Source organism: Microchirus variegatus (genome assembly GCF_963457635.1).
Source record: "Microchirus variegatus genome assembly, chromosome: 18".
Classification (NCBI taxonomy): Eukaryota; Metazoa; Chordata; class Actinopteri; order Pleuronectiformes; family Soleidae; genus Microchirus; species Microchirus variegatus.
This window is the reverse complement of record NC_139819.1, coordinates 20,513,712-20,535,568: the sequence shown is the minus strand read 5'-3', so window position 1 is coordinate 20,535,568 and position 21,857 is coordinate 20,513,712. Positions and strand designations below refer to the sequence as shown.

Here is a 21,857-nt window from a genome sequence, read left to right as displayed (position 1 = left end):
AAATGTTTACAGAATACTTTCTTTTACTTCAAAGTGTACAAAATGTCATTGTACCAAAGAAAACATCTAAGTGATATTAGCTTAGCTAAAATTGACTGTGCAAATAACAAAAGACCATAAGACATCATGTCATTGACCTTGCTTAATGCTATGGTTAAGAAATGCTGACTTCTTCAAAATAAAAAAATAACAATACTGACCTGTTTGATTGTGTTTGTAGTCGTTTTAATATTTTAGAACTACGTGCACAATCTTCACAAACCTCCAGGAGTGACCCGCGGATCCTTTTGATTTGCATGTTTTAAAGATGACACAGAATCACCAGGCATTTGAGTCCCGCTTGCTTCACACTTGACAAAAAGGAACATTGCATGGCCTTTGATTTACAAGAAACCAAAAATGATAATATGCTGTCAACACCACTGGAAGACTCATTTGTTTAAAGCAATGGTGAAATGTATGTGAGTTATGACCAAATTGTGTGAGAGCTCAGTTCTGCTAAAAGATGGAAAATGAGTCTGTTCTATATGTTCATAAAGCTGACTTTGTGCTTGTGTGTGTGTGTGTGTGTGTGTGTATTCTTGTGAGTCTCCTGCCTCGGAAAGGTTCAACACAAGGCCTCACAGACAGACAGAACGTGCACACCATGGCAAAGTTCTTCTGGTGATTGTAAGTTCCAAGAGGTTAATACTGCTGGTGAAGCAGTGCTATAGCCTAGGCACAGAGTTACCCCCCCCCCCCCCCCTTCCCCTCATCCTTCTGGTCTGCCGCCTCTTTTCCAGCAGAACTGGAGTGGGAGTGGGTGTGCATTGGGACGACTGGGTCTCTTGAATGGGAAATCAGCTGGTGGCTGGTTCTTTCCTTTGATGGTGCAGCATGTCTGTCACACTCACTATATCCTCCTCAGGGACCTAGAGCAAGAGAAGTTCAAGCAGTATTAGTCATTTTATGTCTCTGAACCAAAAGATAGAGGCCAAAGAAAAAGCACTGAACATCCTGCTTCCATTTCCAACATCCTATCTAACGCACTTTGACCTCCGCCAAGAGGTATATGTTTTCGCCGCACACTAAGAAATCAAAGTACGAGACTGTACCTAAAAAGGTACAAATGCTTTGTCGCTCCAGTTGTACCCCATCAGGGTACAAGCACTGTACCTTTGAAATTTGTACCTGCTTGTTTGTACCTCTAAAGAAACATTTCTGCACCCCTAGTGAAAAAAATGTACCTGTACACACTGAGAAAGGTACAGTGCTTGTACCCTGATAGTTTTGGAGATACGTCACATTTCAAAGTTGGCTTGGCTAGTTTTTTATGTATAAAAATAGAAGGAAAAACTATGTTCTATTTTGTGACTTCTGCAGTATCACTATTCCCAGTTGCAACATAGAATTAATCAGAACTTTGACTCAACATGGAAAAAACACATTTTGTAAAGCCTGAAGATGTAATCTACAAACACACACCCCCCAGGATGTCCATATAAGGAGTTCCTTATACAGTGGAGAAAATACGTATTTGATCCCTCACTGATTTTGTAAGATCATCCACTAACAAAGAAATGAACAGTCTATAATTGTAATGGTAGGTTTATTTTAAAAGGGAGAGACAGAATATCAAAAAGAAAATCCAGAAAATCACATAAAACAAAAGATTTAAATTATTTTGTCCACTGTATGGACCACAGATCTGTGCCGTGTGAGCACTAAGGGTTAAAGCACTTTGAGAGGTCGTCAAGACGAGAGAAGTGCTATTTAAATACAGATAATTGTCAATGGATACTGGATCTGCAAGAATGTTGTGAACCAGGTAAACGTTTAATGCCGAAATGAGATGATGACGAAAATATGTGGATAATAATAATGAAAACAGGAACACTATAGATAGAAATGCTGATGTGCCACACAACATAATGACAGCTCAGAGTAAAAAGAGAGTAAAAACAAGACAGTTGCAGGGGAGTTAACTTAGAATTAAGCCGCAGGAGCTGCAACGTATTTCCTTTGTGCCGTTATTGAGTCATTGTTTTTCTGTGAAACCTGCGTCGTCATGTTAGCCAAGAGTCTGTTTATTATTCATTAGTTTGAAAATGAAATGCACTTGCATCAGGAATTTCCCTCTAATTTTATCATACAAATCATTTCACTGTAATGTGAGGCAGACACTGCTGTTCCATCATCACATACACACGTCAGGAAGATGACTGATTTCATAATGTCCTCCTTTCACTTCATAAATATTTGGACAGACAGACAGACAGACAGACAACTTTATGAATCCCTTTGGGAGGTTCCCTCGGGGGAAAATGTGCTGATTTGTCAAACAGCTTTATCCGTAGCTGATGTCACGCAATCCCATCACGCAACAGTTGAAATCAAAACAGAGCTATATTGTCGCTGTTCAACTCCATAGACAGGTATACGAGTCAATGTCAGGCAACTCATCTCTTTGCTTTCAGCTTAGTTGCATTCATTAACAGTGAAGATGGTGGATGGATGATCACCAAAGATCCAGAGACACTAGCTTTTTTTTTTAGCTTTACATGCTTTTATCGTGAATTATTGTATTTATTTTATTGCACCTGCTGCTGGTTTGCCTTTTGCTGGTGACCAACTTAGATTGCAGCCGCAATTGACCACAGGCGCAGCAGTGGTGAAGACCGCCCTATTTAAATGAGGATTTTGTGCTAGTCAAGGATTGTCAACATGGAGAAAGAGAAAGCGCAGACTCAACGGAAGCGCAAAATGAAATTTGAAGCCACCGAACAGCAAGTACAGCTGACGTTCTGCAATGAGCAGATAACTGGGATCGAGGGATATGACATCCTTGAACCACAAACTGCAGACCAAGGTAAGCCCATACCACTTCAACGGAACTTTTGACCTCGGCCTGAGAACATCAGCAAAGTGCTGGTTTTAAAATAGTCCATCCCCTTTTGATCCATCCCTGTAAAATATAATGTCATCCTTCATTCATTTAGTTGACATATTGGTTGGTGTAGTGGTTAAAACTCTTGCCTTTGTAGTAAGAAGACCTGGGTTTGTGACCCGGGTCTTTCAACATGGAGTTTGCATGTTCTAGCCGTGTGTGTGGGTTTTCTGCGGTTTCGTACAACAGTCCAAAAACATGCAGATTTGGGGACAAATTAGACACCTTTCTAAATTAACTGTAGGTGTGAGTGTGAGACCCTCATGTGGAGGATTAAGTGGTAAATGGTGAGTTAGTGAGTGAGTGACTGAATGGACTTTCCTATGATTAAAAAAAAACTAACTAACCCACTCTGGTTTACAGTAATAATAGATAGTGACGAAGCACTGGAGAAGTGAGTGGAATGACTTTCCACACATTAGACATACTGTGGTTGTGTCAAGCTCAATGACACATCGTGGATTAGAGCAAACAGCAGGAGGCTGAGAACACCTGACTGCATGTGGAACACCCAAAATACAACACTGTGATGTAATTCGTCCTTATTTTTCTTCACTTTCTTCACACTGAGAGAACAGAAAGAGCATTAGACCTCGGGCCACGAATGACAGTCCAAGAGACAGCTGGGAATATGATGTTATTGTTTTCCTTAAAATGACGTATTAGCCTGTCACTCTGGGTAACATTTTCAAAAAACACTGTTTCAGGTTCCCTAAAATGCTGTCTCCGTGTGGACACATCGCTTCTCTGACTAAAAAAGGACGCATATTCACCTAAACCTGTTTCCTTGTGGACGGCCCCTTAACCCCAGGTTGCTCATGGCGGCCATTTTGGCAAAAACACTGCATATTAAATGCACTGTATGAATTTGTGAGTGAATGGTACTACTAAGGTTTGAGGGGTCAGCAAGGCAAGGAAAGTACATATCTTCAAAAACATGCTATAATTCATTGATAATGCATAGAAAATTCACCTCGACCATCAGTGATAGATAAGGGACATAGCTAAGGGCGTTAAAGACTTAGCTGCACTCCAGCTCCCACTGTCTCTCCAGAGTCCAAATAACAGCTAACATTAGCATCAGGCGCTAACGCTAACTAGTAGAAGCAGTGCTTCAACGGTGCTGATGAGGAAATTCCAGCTGTGGCTTTAGTTCCCCAAGAAAACTTGTTTACTTTATATTTTGTTTAAGTTTATAATGTGAGTTATTTACAGTGTAATGTATATTTATTCACTAAGTTTATATTGTTTTTTTTAAAAGTTATTTACAGTATTTTATTGTTCTTTACAATTTTTACATACTTTATTTATTTTCAAAATTACAAGGTTTTTACATGTTATTTAATTTATTTGGAATAAAAAAAACAATCAGCCTTATATCAGTCGGAATTGTTAAAAACACTTTCTTTATTTGACTGATTTTTAAAAACTCTGAACGTTTAAAAGCGCTGTATAATGACTTAATAAATCAGTATACCACAATATCACATTCCTACAGAAACATCAGAGGAATCTTTTTATGGTGACATACGCCTGTTCTTTATCTGTGTTCATCTCCCACAGACAGAAACAGAGCCCAGCCTTAGCTCTTCAAATACCTGAGCTCAGTGTAATGACTTCATTGAGTCATTAATGTATTAAATTTGGATTTTTACCTAAAAAAAAAACAGCCCTTGTGGCCTCAGTAATGACATGAAGTTGTGTCGGACTTACCAGAGCATGGTCGAAGCTGAAGGTGCTTATGTAATAAGCAGAAATGTCACCGTCAGCGAGAGGCTGCGATATCTGGGCAACGATACCACATTCATCTACAGAGAAGAAAGGATTCATCACTGAGAAATTAGGCCACATAGCATCTCCTAAACAGCATGTGTATGTGAATTCATGTTGTAAAAAGTTTCATCAACTACCCTCTCTATTATATTAAGTTAAAATTAATTTCACAAATGTATTAATGGAACATGTCAGTACTTCCTAATACCTGCAATTTCAAATAGGAAAAGTAAAATCTTATATGTATTTTCTTATTAAAAGCCACATGCCACAGTCACATGACATTAGTAAGTGATAATTGTTTGGCTCATAAAAGTAGTAGAACAAATTTTATATAATTAAAGCTCACATAGAGTGGTCCTGTTGCACATATATGTTAGTTATGGAGGTCTACTTACATACATTAACTTGTTTTTATGGTCAAAAACCTCCTAGTTGCTTCAGGGCTTCGTAATCAAGGTAATGACACAGATACACACTAAAAAACAGCGTTAATAGGAACTTCCGGTCTAGGTTTGCTTTAAAAGTTAAAACAAACAAACTAAAAAACAGAAATTGGTTAAAACTCAATATTTGTGGCAATTGATTGACATAGTACAGATTAATTAATTGACCTCCGCCAAGGTGGTATATGTTTTCTGTCTGTTAGCAAAATAACTCAAAAAGTCACGGACAGATTTGGCAGACATTTTCAGAAAATGTCCGCAATAGGACCAGGAACAAGTGATTACATTTTGGGCATGATCCGTGGACGATATCACTTTTTTATCGCTATTTTGTAGGCACTGAGATGCCTTGGTGGAGGTCTGCACTCTCTGAGTGCTTTTTCAAATTTTTGTTGCAGCTCTTTTTTTTGGGCTTCTCCCTTAAAGTGTTGCCACACCTGCCTCCATCTTGTCCTCTCCCCTGTGACTTCTTCTGTTTCACCAACTGTCCTCATGTCCTCCTTCACAATATCTACCAACCTTCTCTGTGGCCTTCCTCTTCTCGTAGACCTTCCCTTTCACTTTTGCTGCTCTTCTTCTGTCACACATCACCCCTGACCCCCACTCCACCCTGCCTGAAACCTCTCCTTCACCTCTCTTGGTATGGTTCACCCCAGGTATTTAAAATCATCCATGATGAGAGACCATGAAGTGCACTGACATGCTTTTAAGTCATTGTAGAGTAATTATTTAAAGAAAAGCGGCCTTACCAAAGCCGAGCGGTTGTCCCCCAATACGAACCATTCTCCAAAGTTCCCCAGAGGAGCTGGTGAAGAGAAGGTCAGCAGGAAACCTGGAGCACAGAGATCAATTTCAACACAGCAACAAAGCACACACGTAACATGCAAATGCTGTTTTATATAGCTATTAAGCTGCATCTGACAAGAGGCAGTGAAGTAAACATAAACTACTACTTGAATGAAGTGGTATGACAAATGAAGACTCCTCACTGTCTCTGAGCCTCAGTGTCCATCACCAGTGAGATGTAGCCATCAATGAGGGAGAAGGAGAAGAACTTAATACAGTCCATGTCCTGGCTCGGAGACGACTGTGTGTCCACCTTAGGACTGTGGAGGTGGAGGAAGGAGGAGGACATTCATTTAGAACAGACTGAAGCCACTCACATTACAATCATTACAATCATTACAATACAGTTGTTTACATTATATAGATCGCATAGAGAACGTACAAGTACAATATACATGCTTCCCTGGTATGACTACACACATATATGTATATATATACGTATGTATATATATATATATATATATATATATGTATATGTCACACTTGCTTAATGAGACACATTATTTCTTTCTTTAACATAAAAAAATTAATAATATTTTCATACATTCAATACCCACATTTTATTTTGAAAACCGGAAGTATTTGCCATAGTGTTGGCAGTAAGGGCGCACTTGAAAACGAAAGACGGCAGGCGTGACCGCAGTTACCGTTGCATCCCTAATACATATATACATACATAAATATATACATACATATATATATACACACACATATATACATATATATTAAGGCATGCCGTTCCAGAAATTAATCTTTGAATATATGGAATGAACCTTTGAATATATGGAGTGAAACTTGAATATATTGAATGAATCCTTGAATATATGGAATGAAACTCTGAATATATTGAATGAAACCTTGAATATATGGAATTACATATAAAGTTATAGATCATATTCTATATCTCAGTGCAGCTATGATGAGCCCTGGTAACAGCACTTCTCCGGGACTGGAGAAGCTGCTGTGGCTACGAGGATTTCGTGAACTGAAAGAGAAGCTCTTCATATATTGTTTAGATACAATACGAATCACCCACATTCATAGTCCAATGCAGGCTGAATATTTAGTTTAGTATTGAACGTATTTGATGATCGGCGACACATTGTCAGCTTTGGGCACGTTACTCACAGAGTGGATTGAGAGACAGACAAATGCATAATGAGATTATGCCTTACGGAGATCATTTCAATGGAATAAAAAAAAATATTACTATATTACTGCTATTACTATTGTTACTGTGTTAATCACTGTAACAAGTAATACGTTTAATGGCATATATCAACCACAAAATACATACATCAATACAGTGTAACTGTTAAAACTGCCTGTCTGTCTGTCAATCAGCCATCATGAATCTGTAACATCATCTTTTGCTGCCACTCTGGGTTCAACACAGGTACTACAGGCGGAGTGAGAAAGCCACTTATTTATTACCTGCTGGAATAGAAGAGCACATCGATGAGCGTGGTGGCGATGGACGGCAGCGTGTCTGGGTCCAGGGACATGACACAGAACTGGTTCTGAGGGATCAGCACCGGGTGAACTGTCGGCTGAATGGCTGCAAAAATAAAAACATTCGTGGTCGAACAGAAGTAGGTTTCCACATCAACAAACAGTTTAGACAGCAAGTGAGGCAGCCGGGCAGCAGGTGACACACACAGACTGAACAGATATAGATATGGTTCAATTGTTTAAAACACATAAACAGCGGGAGAAATGGCAGGTGTGAGTCGATAGATTAAATAAAATGGAAATAAACTTTTAATCTCACAAATCTGCAACTTTATTTTCTCGTATATTTGACACTTTAATCTCGTAAATCTGCGACTCCAAGCCTGTGGCGGCTTCCAGTCCATTGAGCTGTCACTCAAAACTCAGTAGCCAATCAGCAGACAGCTTCCTAAGGCCTGCCCACAAAAAAAAAAAAACACAGAGCAAAGAACAAATGTCTTTTCAAACAATAAAATAATATATTTTTAAATGATTAAATCAATATTATTTTGCTTCTGAAAAATTGTTGCTTGCTTTGTGAAGTGGTTTGAATCGTGAAGTGTGGTTTTAAATCGTGAAAAGTGTTGTTTGAATCATGAAAAGTGTTGTTTGATTCGAGAAAAGTGTTGTTTGATTTGTGAAAAGTGTTGTTTGAAAATAGTGACACAAATCTAATTCCATAGACTATTGGTTCCCAAACTAGGATCGTGAGCAGCAGGGGATTTGCGAGACACAGACTAAAATGTCTCAGCATGATTACATACTACATACATCAAATACATTCAAAATACTTTTTTTTTTAAATATAGAAAATATTAATTGTATAATAATTGATATCCTTTGGGATCATGGGGGTCCTACATCTCTGGTATTTTGAGGGCCAGGAGCTGAAAACTCTGGTAAATTTAGCTGTGCATCATATGAAAGTGGATTTACACCAAAACACATAAGATTGTGTTGCATTTGTTGCTTAAGTTGCTTCCAAGCCAACACAATTTAAAGATTGAGTCTCATCTTCTCCACTGTTCTCTAAACCCTTTAAAAGTTTCCTCACCTTCCTCATCTTTGTGTAGTTTCCACTCAATCTACTCCTTCAGTCTTACAGATAGTCAATCTTAAAGCTTCAGACATTTTGGTCAAATGCTATGCTTTCAACTTTGTGGCAGCAGTTTGGGGACAGTCCTTTGACAAGGTTTGACAAGTTTGGTGTGGTTTGACTCAACCCCCTGTAGAGCACCTTTGGGATGAACAGAGATTGTAAACCAGAACCTTCTCGTCCAACATCAGTGCCTGACCTCATACATTCTCTACAAAATGTTCAGGTCAAGTGAAACAATTCGGCAAAAATTAACAGTTGATTAGAAATTAAAACTATATCTTGATAATCCATCACTATGTTGCAATTACAAATTAGGCTGACATTTCAAAGTAAAAGTGTTTGTTTTGATAGATAGTTCAAGACAAAAAAACCCCCAAACATTTATGACGCAAAATGAATCTGTAAATAACAAAAACAGACAGAAATAAAACATAATTAAAACATTAACTCAAAATATACATGTAGACAATTGTAATTAATACACTAGACAGGCTTATATATAATTAAATGTGGAATTTTGCCTTTTTAAATAAGTGCAGGGCCGCAGGACATCATCTGGCGGGCCAGATATGGCCCCCGGGCCACAAGTTTGAGACCCCTGATATAGAGTATGTTTTTCTTCTAACCCTGTGATGCCAGAATCTTAGCAATGTGAGGATATTGTACAGCATTTACAATAACACAACAGCAAACAACTTCCTGCAGATAATGTGGTGAGATAGTGTATGTTCAAAGGGTCCAGCCCTGTTAGCATTGTTTCATTATAAAATCATAACATATAGTGTGACGTTGGTTGAAGGCAAACATGGCTTTGTTCAGCACCACAAGTGACCTTGAACAGGTTCCAACAGGACATATGCTATTTCATTTGTCTTGTTACTACAGTAGTTTACACACGCTTGGTTCATTACATTCTTCTTAAAGAGGCAGAGCATATCATAGGTGATTTATTTTGTTGTTGATGTGATTATGCATGAACAGAAAATATTTGTATGCAAAGTCCTTCATCTGAAAACAAGCTCAGTCAAGCAATACTATCAGACCTGATTGAGGGGGTGTTTGTAGCCGTCTTGCTTAACCAGTGCTGTTGCCTCTTTCTGTCTCGACATACAAAACAAATCACTTCCTTTGTGCAGTGCAGGAATGTTGTGCGGCACACAAGATCTAAACACAGCTATAGTGAGAAACAGAGGCTTAACTAGTTTCACGCAAACTCATCTGACAATGGTCGAATGTAACAGACTTTTGTATAGATTTAAAAGTTATGCACTACTGCTTAAAATAACAGTATAATTACATTAATACATTACGTGATATAGCATAAATCAAAAAATGTTTTATTCTCTTTTCAGGGTTAGGGTTAGCCTGAACCCTAACCCTGTAAACTCCATGCAGAAAGGCCCTTTGTTTCAACCAGGTCCGGCACCAACCAGCTGGTGGCCTGGAGTATGCAAATGTATGTGAATATTGCACTGATCAACAAGTCTTTTCTCTCTTTACTCTCTAAGAGAGTGTTATGCTAATGCTAAGAAGGCCTCTTAATGTCCTGGTCATCAGGACACTGTGGCAGTGAAACTGCATGGAGCCTGAAACATTCATTTCCTTATTTACACCTGTGTTTTTCCTACAGCGACCTGTCAAACTGCCTGTCGTGATACTAAGGTCTAATGCAATGTACCAACAAATGCTTGGAACTCAAATACTGTGGTTAGTTAAAGGTCACATAGAGTGGTCCTGTTGCACATATATGTTAGTTATGGAGGTCTACTTACATACATTAACTTGTTTTTATGGTCAAAAACCTCCTAGTTGCTGTAAACGAGCCGATAGAAATCCTCTTTTCTGACGGTGTTTCCCAACCGCGAGACTTGAGACTCAAATCTCTCAACCCGGAAGTGTGGCTCCCCCCTCTGGAACGGTGGATGCACTGCTACTCATTATCAAAACATTGTTTTAACAGTGTTTAAAAATAGCTTCTTCACGACTCCCCGCCACAGTCTCTTTTATGACTTTGACCCAGAGTCAGACCCAGAGTCAGAAGACACTGTCGCTCGTGAAACACCTCCACAACGGACGTTATTCTTCTTCTGCGGTTCAATGTACGCAACCGGATGTGCCCGGACTAGTGCCCGGAGCAGGAGGATCTGCTGTTCAAGAGAACCGCTGTTTACGTAACTATAACGGGATTTTCAGAGATCTCACTGAGCCCCGAGATTACAATTAACACAGCGTTCTCAACAGTGACTGAACTGTTTGTTTAGAACCTTCAGGGCTTCGTAAACAAGGTAATGACGCAGATACACAATTAAAAAAACAGCGTTAATTGTAACTTCCGGTCTAGGTCCGCTTTAACTGTAAACTCTGTATTGATTTGATTTGACCCTTGATTTGTATGTGAGCACGAGACGCTGTTTGTTGGCGCAGTAACACACTGGTGATCCACGACTTTTCACACAATTTCAGCTAGGATTTGTTCTCGCTGCCCCCCACAATCCAGAGAAGATAAACTGTATAGATGATAGACGGATGTTTTTCACTGATCAACAGGCGGCAAAGTCAGGAAAAGCAGAGAAATGGAGCTATTGGTGGACAAATATGTTGGATTTCATGTGCATGTGTTTTTGTGAGTAACTGGACTATGGCTAATATCTAATTGCGATCATTTTGATAGGAATTGCAATTGCAGTACGATTCGCTATATCTATTTCAATCGAAAAAACATGTTTAAAATGATTACCGTGTGATATTTGTACAGATCTGTGAGAAACAAAGATGTTCTCTTCAAGATGTGTATCAAGACAATAATTAAAGTACAATGACATTGTGACACACTATTGTGACTTGTAAATTGCAGTAGGCTTCGATCAATTGTTCAGCCCGTCACTGGACATAAACACAACGTTTGTATGTGTACAATAACTCTCAGTCTTTCCTTTAATGATGTGATACAGAACTGTTTCCACCTCTTGGGACATACTGTATGCAATTTGACATGGCCCATTAACCCTTTCTCACTGTTCCTGAGGGGCTTTTCATCCAGATCATTATTGAACAATGCAGGCTTGAAATAACTCTGCGAGGCACACAAATGTTCCAAGTAGCAAAATAATAACCTGAGTAAACTGGACTGAACTCCTTTTGAAATGGAGTCATTGTTCATGTCCTAAGCTCGATGAGGTCAATGAAAGAATCCTGCTGCTTGTTAGTTTAGTTTTTCATGGGTTTTAATCCAGCGTGCTTTAATCTAATGAGGCAACTTGGCACTCTGTAATGAGTAACCCCATTCCCACGAGGTGCTAAAGCATCTTCACTGAGTACACAGAGTCCTACCTTCTTTGCCATTCTTCTGGGGGGAGCTGGAAACATCGTGGCAGTGCACAGGCACAGACTCTCCTCCTGACTCCTTGTAGATGTGGAATTCCTCCTCCAGAGTGCTGACGACTATAGACAGGTCTTTCTCTTTCACCTACATCCATTAATATCAACACAAACATGTTTTGGAGTCAAAAATCAACACAGTCTCATATTAAAGCTGGGGTAGGCAACATATTTTGTGGTTATTGATTAGTATCTCCTCTACATTCTGTTGTTAACGGCAGAATGTGCCGCAAAGTGTGTATGTGTTGGCGCATGCGCTCTGTTCGTGTTGTGAACGTTCGAGGAGAATAATGGCGAACATGTGAGATCTGGTTGTTTCTGAATAATAAACGTTGTGTTTATTACGAATAACATTGGTAGCAGAGGACGGTTAAGAATGGTATCTAGTTACAAAGTTCCACCGAAGTTTGATGAAGCCAGACCATACGAGTGTTGGAAAAATTAAGTTAATATCTGGACGCGGGCTAACGAGCTCGACAAAAAGAAACAAGCCCTTGCTGTCGCTTTGGGGCTTGAAGGACGAGCGCGTTAAACGGCGATGGAAATACCTGCAGAAGATTTGGACAATGATAAAGGTATGGCAACGTTACTCGCAAGGCTGGACGGCGTGTTCCTAAAGGAGGAAAAAGATTGCGCATATGAAGCCTATTCCTATTTTGATGGAATTACAAAGGTTAATTCAGTTTCCATGGCGGACTACATGGTCACTGAGAAAAGACTCCGGCTGGAAATAAGCAGCATTAAGGAGCTCGTACAGAGTAAAAGGATAACGAAGGTACTCTGGTCAGACACTAAATCTCTGGTGCTATTGAAAGCACCAAGTGAAGGTCTGTGGCACTACTGAAAACAATGAAGACTAAACTATTGACTAAACTTTTATTGCATGGTTGCATCAACTATTTTGTTTCACACTGTGGCAACTTTTGGCCTTTGTTGTATAAGTTTCTATATACAATTGTTTTATCTATATCTTCTTTCCTTTTTGTTTAAAGTATAGGGAGATTGTTAAAGGTCTCATAGAGTGGTCCTGTTGCACATAAATGTTAGTTATGGAGGTCTACTTACATATATTAACTTGTTTTTATGGTCAAAAACCTCCTAGTTTCTGTAAACGAGCTGATAGAAATCCTCTTTTCTGACGGTGTTTTTCTGCTGCGAGATTTCAGAGTGAACTTTCACCCCAAGAAGACAGAGTCTTGTGATTGGCCAGTACTATCCAGCACATCCGTTCTCAGAAGCGCAGCGCCCCCCTCTGGAACGGTGGATGCACTGCTCCTCATTATCAAAACATTGTTTTAACAGTGTTTAAAAATAGCTTTGTCACGACTCCCCGCCACAGTCACTTTTATGACTTTGACCCGGAGTCAGACCCAGAGTCAGAAGACACTGTTGCTCGTGAAACACCTCCACAACGGACGTTATTCTTCTTCTGCGGTTCAATGTACGCAACCAGATGTGCCCGGACTACCGCCCAGAGCAGGACGATTGGTTGTTCAGGAGAACCGCTGCTTACGTTACTATTACGGGATTTTCAGTGATCTCGTTGAGCCCCGAGATTACAATAAAACACAGCGTTCTCAGCAATGGCTGAACTGTTTGTTTCGAACCGTCAGGGCTTCATAAACAAGGTAATGACGCAGATACACACCAAAAAAACAGCGTTAATAGGAACTTCCGGTCTAGTTCCGCTTTAACATGTTGATTTCCCACAGCACTGCTCTTTACGGCAGAATGTGCTGCAAAGTGTGTATGTGTTGGCGCATACGCTCTGTTCGTGTTGTGAGAGATCTGGTTGTACGCTGAATAAACGTTTCTATATCATCCTATATATGGAAAGGAAAGCGCCCTCGGCTAAATGAGGTCCATCTCCAAAAGCCTAAGGGAGAGGGGGGTATGGCGCTGCCGAATTTTCGTTTTTAATATTGGGCAGCCAACATTCGCTGTCTTACTTGTTGGTCATGCTTTCACGGTCGATCTGAATACCCCTCATGGGTGGCGATGGAGTTGGGCTCTGCCAAAGGCTTTTCAGTTTCAGCACTTCTTGGATCTAAACTTCCTCTCCCACCAAGTCAACCCATAGATAATCCGGTCGTTCGGCATACGTTGCGGGTGTGTGCTCAGTTCAGGAGACATTTTGGCTACTCTGGTTTTTGCCTTTCGATCATTCTCTCCGCCTGTCCGCAGCTCAGTGTCCCAGCTCAACGAAGGTGGGGCGCTGTGCGAGGGTGGAGAAAGAACGGGTCTGTGGTCCAGAACTTATCAGAAAATGTAGCGGAGTAGAAAGTATAGATAATTGCTGCAAAATGTAACAAAGTAAAAGTAAAAACTATGCACTATTTATTCTACTTAAGTAAAGTACAGATACTTGAAAAGTGTACTTATGTACAGTAACAAAGTATTTGTACTTCGTTACATTCCAACATGCTGCTGACACAAAATTTGTCTGTTTTTGCCCACTTAACACTTTCACATCTAATACATCAACCAACGTTTTAGTTTGACTTCAGCTCAGTCAGGGATTATTTTGTTAGCTGAAAAACTAGCAAGTAGACACAATGCAGAGTGGCTGAGAAGGTAAAAGACTTCTTTGCAAGACAAGTGTGCATACATATATGTACATTTAGAGAGTTCAAGTAAATCTCAGTTCCAGTGAACCTTTATCAGTGGTAACACAGGACTCACCAGAATAAAGTCGGTCTGATATGTGGAGAGCATGAAGACCGAGACGTGCTGCTGGGCCAGAGGAGCGATGACCGACTTGGCAATCTTGGTTACACCGACGGCCTGCGAGCTGCTGGAGGCGTTACCGTTGGAGACGACATTGAGTGGCAGCCAGATGGAGCCTTCTACCTGGAGGTGCTCGGAGGGCTGGAGCTCTGAATGGGAAAAGGGAAAGAAGGGATGAAGCACCACAGCAGTTCAATCACCCTGACAAAACAGCCCTGTTCACAACACTCTGTTTAGTAGTATCTGTTTAAAAAAAAAATGAGTAAAACGAAACTTAAGGGACAGGAAATGAGCTAACAGCAGTTAAAAATTTGAAAAAGTGATCATTTGCAGGCTCGAGCAGGCACATTGCTGTCATATATAACATGCATCCACTGGACAGATATCATACATCCTCTGAGGCTGAAAGTTTGTGTAGGACTCTGTGCTGCACTGTGGAGCCAAGAATAGAACTTTTCAAGGACTTCCGGTTTTCGGATACCGTTGCCCTCGCCAGCACTCTCACGTGTTTTACGGACAAAGCGGAGCTCCGACTTAGACTTGTACTTAGACTGAGGAGGACCACAAAAACATGAGTGAGTCATCTTTGCCGACTGATAGGGCCGCTAGAGTCCCAAATATAAGGATTTCAATGATTAAAAAGTTGATTTTGCATAAAATGGGACCGTTAAAAACAAAATAAAGACGTGATGGCCTTCATTTTTATTAGGCTTATATTTGACAGGACGTGCATTATACACCAGAGGTATGGTGTTTTAACTGACAGGGAATCCAGCTTTAATGGAGCATGAATTATTCCCAAATTATTATATGCCTTTTGGTCTCTTGATATCCCCTGCCTGTATATTTGTACACTACTAAAACAATAGTGAAAACTAATACAAAAACACATATTCCCATGAAGGAATATATCATTCTCAATAGTTCTATCTACAAAAACAACCAGAGCTAAAACTTTAAAACTAACGGCCCAGAGATGTGGGTAACATGTCTTCAATAAAAGGTGTTAACTATGTTTCCTGTTGTTTTCTGCTCAGTTTAATGTTCACACTTCCTCTCCCCCTTATCTCCTGTGTCTTCCTTCACCACCGAGACAAAACGACCCCACTATTTATACCATGTGGCAACATAATGAGTAACAACTGAGCTCCTCAGACCTGCACCAGACGTTTGTTGTTAATGCCAAATCATTAATATCCTCAGGTAATAAAAAATGTTGAAATGTTAGTTATCCCTCAGATGTGGCGATAACATTCTGAGCCAAACTAATTTACTCCTCGTTCTCAGATAAGACAGAAGCTGAATCGGTCAGCAGAGTACGGAGCCTGCTAGGGTCAGGTGTGGAAAAAAAAAAAATTGTTTGAAAACTGTTCCCTCAGTTTAGCAATCCATTCCCTCAGTTTAGCAATCCATTCCCTCAGTTTAATAATCCATGGCCCTTAGTTTTGGAAATCCGTGCCCAGTTTTCTCCACACCTGACCCTCGCAGGGCTCCGCAGCTTGGCAACAGGTATATATATGTATATAAATATAAACATATATATACATATATATGCAGCTATACTTTATCTATAAAATAACAATAGTGGCATTTTAACCTTTTATAAAGGTTCCACTTGGAACCCTTAGTGTGACCAAGTACCCTTTTAAAACCCTTTATTCAGGAAAGAGGTTTTAAAGGGTTCTCTGGATCAAAATGTTTCTTAATGAAAAACCAATAAACAGATGTATAAAAAAAAAAAAAAAATGTTTCTTACTGGAACCATTGGTGTTACCAAGAACCCTTGAAAAACAAATGGTTCCAGGTAGAACCTCAGCCCTTGCAGAAGAACACTTTTGGAACCCTTATTTTTAAGAGTGTACTGTAGAGGGGCTGCTGCAGGTTGCAGAGCCCTGGTTTAGAGGATAATATGTATTATACTAGGTTTAACATAGATTTTAAAAACAGAGCAAATCTATGACTACATGACCATGAGGGTAAACTCAGTTTTTTCCTAGGATCCAGTAGTCTCACTCACTCACTCAAAAGCCAGAGAAATTAGTTCACTAGGATTGTGTGATTGCACTGTTAGTGTTTGCTGCTGTCTTGGCCAGGTCACTCATTGAAAAGAGGTTTTAAATCTCAATGAGTTTTTTTTTACCTGGTTAAATAGGGGAAAATTAATCACTCACTTATCTTCTACTGCTTTATTCTCAACACAAGGGGAGAGGCTGGTGCCAATCCCTGCTGACATAAGGTAAAAGGTACAACATGGACACAGGGTCACATAGAGACATTCAACCATCCACTCTCACTCTAACCCACCCCTCGTGGCTTTGCTACACCAGCTTTCACATCCTAAAATAGGTGCTCGGCTACAAGGAGAGTGAAGAGGTCAAAGAGAGAAACGGAGACTCCTGAAGAAATATATGGATTTGTGTAAAAGGATGAGATGAAACGGCATCATGAGAGCATGGGGGTAAAAACATATACAGAGAAAGCTATATTGTTCACTGGAGTCGAGACAGCTGGATAGAGTGCATTCTAAAGGCAAACCAAGCAATTCTTTCTCATAGATCTATTCTCTTTTTGTGACACATCACAACAAACCAACTGGCCAAAGTGATGCCGAAACATACAGCCAAATGCATATTTTTCTGAAAGGCTGGCTGGCATTTGTTTGCCAGTTTATACTTGAAAGAAAAGAGTGAAGAAAAACACTGAATCTTCCAAATCCCAGATGGCCGACTTCCTGTTGAGTTGAGGTCATGGTGTCAAGAGGATTTTTGTTTCTCCCACCAAATTTCGCGAAATTCGGCACAACTGAATTTCAGCCCACTCCATAGGTGCGTGACCTGTGGGGGCGCTACTGGCGCTACTCACAATTTTAGTCCATTTTCATGCACGTTTAGCGGGTCAAATTCGAGTTTGAACTCAGAAAAAGAAAATAATAATAATAATAGGGCTGTCAAAAAATTTAAATTTTTGAATCAGATTAATCACAGGGTAGCTGTGGATTAATCACGATTAATTACTATTCGTAAATATGCCAGAAAAATTCTAATTTTCTCTTTATATTGTAGGAACGGAGAGATAAATAAAGTATGTGAAAATATAAATGTAAAGAACAATAAAATACTGTAAATAACTTTTAAAAAACCTATACAAACTTCAAAATAAACATTACATTGTAAAGAACTCACATTATAAGACAATATAAATATATAGAAACAATAAAATACTGTAAATAACTTTAAAAAAAACCTTTAAAAACAATTATACATTGCACTGTAAATAACTCACATTATAAACAAAATATAAAGTATAGAAGTTAAATAGTTTTCTTACTAAACCCAAAGCAGGAAATTCCTCATCAGCACCTTTGAAGCACTGTTTCTACTAGTTAGCGTTAGCGTCAGCTAGCATTCTGACGCTAATGTTAGCTGCTGTCTGTGTCCCCGTTAGTTAGACAAAGTAACTGTTCAGTAACAGCAGTCATTTACTGTTAATGTTATGATGATATCATTATCTGTGCTAGTAGCTCCACTTACAACTGTGTCTTTCTTTCTTTTTTCTTCATCCTCTTTTTTTTCTTCCTCTTCTAACGACCTGATCGATAACTCCTCTTCATTTTCCTTCAGCTTCATTTACAGCTTGCAGAACGATAACTTCACACAAGTTAACGTGAGGTGACGTGGGGCCCCTTTAGGGAGTTTTCCTACTGAGATGTCATTGTTGTTTAAGGGGGACGGGGATGCGGCTGCTCACTGATGCATTTAGGCTCCGAGTGTCGGGTCCCCCCCTATCGGCTCGGGGGCCCCAAGCAGAATTGCCTGACTTGCCTGTTCATAAACTGCACGTCTACCCGTAGCGCAATTAAAGTGAGAAAATGTGTAAATGCGTTAAAAAAACGCGTTAATTCCACAAATTAATCATCCTGCGTTAACGTGTTCATTTTGACAGCCCTAAATAATAATAATTTTTACAACTTCAATACAGTCCTCGCATCGTGTGCTTTGTACCTAATTATATTTGTATAGCGCCAAAACACAACATACATCATCTCAAGGCACTGTACTGTTAGTATTATAATATTATATAATATTATAATATAGAGTTTTACAAAAATGTAATGAAAAATATTTATTTGTGATAACTTTTACTTTTATATTTGTAACATCCTACATTTTGGATTTTAGTTCAATATGTTTGGTATTACCTGTGTCTTCTTTTTTTTTTACTTATAGGAAACACTGTTTTTTATAATAATAATTTACAGGTTCTAGCAGGAGTGAGTGTCTCCTCCAACAACTGCTACACATTTAAAACATGGTCAGACCTCTGTTGTTTTACCACTCCATTGTTACTTCCTTCCTTCCCTTCCGCCCTCATTCGGCAGGATGGTTGGTGACAATCATAAAATGTAAGTGAGGAAAAAAAAGCTGTGCAGGGAAAGGACAAAATAAGTCTTGTGAGCTAGTGCAGTGGATTCTTTCTTAACTACAGTATTTAGATTTGCTTCATGTCCAACTTAAGGTATTAATTATTTGTGAGAAACTGTAAAACTCTCTAATAACAGTATTGGAAAGTTGTTTCCAAAGAAACAAAGTTTGTTTTTGTGTATATGTAAATAAGCATGAATTAAAAATATCTTTTTTTATAACTTTAAATTTATTTTTATAAACTTTTGAAAAATCTATAGAAGTTACAAACAGAGAAACTAGAACGTAGTCAAAGCATTTTTCTCCAATATTATTGTGATATTTTAGCTACCCAATGCTATACTGCATAGATCAGTATGGGAGTCAGTGTAGAATGTGTGTCAATAGAAGTCCCCACAACCAGGGGCTTTTACCTTTGAATCCCTCCTCGTCCAGGACGACTGTGTAGTTTTCTGGTGTCTCTGTCAGACTGAAAAACTTGCATCTGAAACAAGAGAGGGAGCACAGATGGAGGGAGGTGTTATTCAATGGCAAACAACAAAAGAAGAATCATGGATTTACAATTTAAAAATTTCAAAGCAAAAGTATCACATAATAAAACATTTAATAATTATATAATAATTTATGTGATAAATGTAACCGAATGTATTACTGTATTTTTTATTATTGTGGAAAAAATAGTTTTCATTGTAATCAGGGTGTGTTTGGAATGTGGAAGGAAACTGCAGTACCAGGAGAAAACTCACACAGGCCTCCAGAACCACAATTAGCCAGCATCATGTTGACATTTTGCGATTTTGTGACGATACCAGCTGTCAGTCGCACTGGTGTCCACCATGTGAGGCACTTTAACGTCTATTTTTCTTCAAAGTGGAGCATCATTTAGAAATAATTACATCATGTGCTAAGCCAAACCTAGCAACCGACTGAGACCATTAACTCCTCATGAAAACGAGTCACAGCACACATCAACCAAAGCACTAACAAAGTTAGTAGAAGATGAGTCAAACTGCATGAAAGCAAATGTGACGTGAGATAAAGTGACCTCTGAGTTTTTCCAGGCTTTAGAGTCACAACTGGGACTGAGGACAGTGCTACTACTGCCTGTGGGTCTAATTTACAAATGCATGGACAAAAGTACAAAACTTTTAACATGACAAACTCTGCTCTGGATGTAAAACCCAATGACTGATGGAAAGCAAACAAACACCATAAACTGACCAACTGCCATGTTATTAGACTCAGCTAATATACACATTTTAAATAAGAAAAAAGTGATTATCTTATTATAATCGACCAACAGTTTATTTACTCATTCAACAAAATAAATGTGCACAATTTGCAACCTTATCGTTTCTGCAAAAAACACTTATCTGCTCTACACAATAAAAAATACCCTTTAAGTCCAAAAACTCCTCCTCAATTACAACTGACTTTCTCCAGTGGGTTTGTTGCGTTTTCATCGGGCTTGGTGCCAAATGCATTTGCTTTCAGAGGGTGTTGCTTGGTCTGGCTACAGTGTTCTGTTTCTTTGAATGTTGCCTTTGTGAAATGTTGAAAGAAAAGCAGCAGGGGAGAGGAAGAAAATTAAAAAAAAAGGAAAAAACTTGATAGGCCCATGAGGTTCAGTTAAGGTAGAGGAACAAACTGGGCAGTGAAATGTTGTTGGATGACATGACTCTATAATATTCTGAATGAGAGAAATTCTTCTTCTTCTTGTTCCACACTCAAAGGGACAGAGACAGAACTGAAATGTCTCTTTGGAGACAGATATGACTGATCATCATGCAAGTTTTTATCAATATCTTTTGTTTTTGTGTGTGGTTTAAAGCTAAATTAAACTACTTTTTGTTAAACTAGTATGTCATTGTAATTTTAAATTGAAAAAGGACGCCATCTATACTTGTTATTCCAATCACCAACATTATGAGGTTTTAAAAAATGACTTTATTTATGGCACAGTCTCAAAAGAGAAATGCAGATACCCCACCAGCTTCTCCTTCCCAACACAGGCTGGGTCCTGTGAGTCCTGGCTTTTCCCTGGGGTCTCCTCCCAGATGGACACATCTGAAACACCTCCCCAGGGAGACGTTTGGGATGCATCCTGTGCTTATTTCTAAAGACTGGCCCCATAGCTCAAATGTGCAATCTCTCCAAGTTTCCTCTGAATTCTTAGAGGAACTGCTCCATATTCCTGTCTTTGTAAAACGCCTCACTGGAGAATGAGCTACACCTTCCTTTTTGTCTGCTTATCTGTCAGCTGAGGTTATTACAGTAGAGACTGCTAAACACACGACTCAGCAAAAAACTAATCCTAAGAGAGAGAGAAAGAGAGATACTAATTTCACTGTGTACACTGTAAAGCCCAATTTATACTTCCGCGTAAAGTGCTCTTCGTAGGTTATGGAGACCCTCTACGTCGCCTGAGAGCCTGTCGGAGAGCTTCTCCGTCGTCTCTGGCTGCACAAAATATTTTTTAAGTGTCCGTTAGTGCTGGGCGGTATGACCAAAAATATATATCACAGTATTTTTCAAAAAATTCTACTTGAAAAACTTTCTGCTTTGTACTGGTTGAGAACAGAATTACTGCAGTAGATTAACTTGGGGTGGTCTACTTTACTGTCATGAATACTAGAATAACTCCACACTAGTACAGGTTCACATGAAATTCGAATATTCCTTCTAAAAAAACACAGATATTAAAACACGTTTGGGGGCCCTGGGGGCTTTCAATCAGCCAGACTGTCAGG

The 21,857-nt window shown here is 39.2% G+C and overlaps 1 protein-coding gene across 1 annotated transcript in view; it reads right to left on the bottom strand.

Annotated features, from left to right (window-relative positions):
* Positions 1 to 773: 773 nt before the first annotated feature.
* Positions 774 to 21,857, bottom strand: part of castor1 (cytosolic arginine sensor for mTORC1 subunit 1) — a 34,457-nt gene continuing 13,373 nt past the window's right edge. The window contains exons 2-9 of the mRNA XM_083904500.1: positions 19,521 to 19,591; positions 14,642 to 14,835; positions 11,912 to 12,047; positions 7,426 to 7,549; positions 6,135 to 6,251; positions 5,895 to 5,977; positions 4,640 to 4,734; positions 774 to 911 (exon numbers count right to left, since the gene is read on the bottom strand). Of these exons, the coding sequence (XP_083760626.1) occupies positions 840 to 911; positions 4,640 to 4,734; positions 5,895 to 5,977; positions 6,135 to 6,251; positions 7,426 to 7,549; positions 11,912 to 12,047; positions 14,642 to 14,835; positions 19,521 to 19,591 (892 nt within the window). The 3' untranslated portion in view covers positions 774 to 839. The remainder of the gene's footprint in view (positions 912 to 4,639; positions 4,735 to 5,894; positions 5,978 to 6,134; positions 6,252 to 7,425; positions 7,550 to 11,911; positions 12,048 to 14,641; positions 14,836 to 19,520; positions 19,592 to 21,857) is intronic.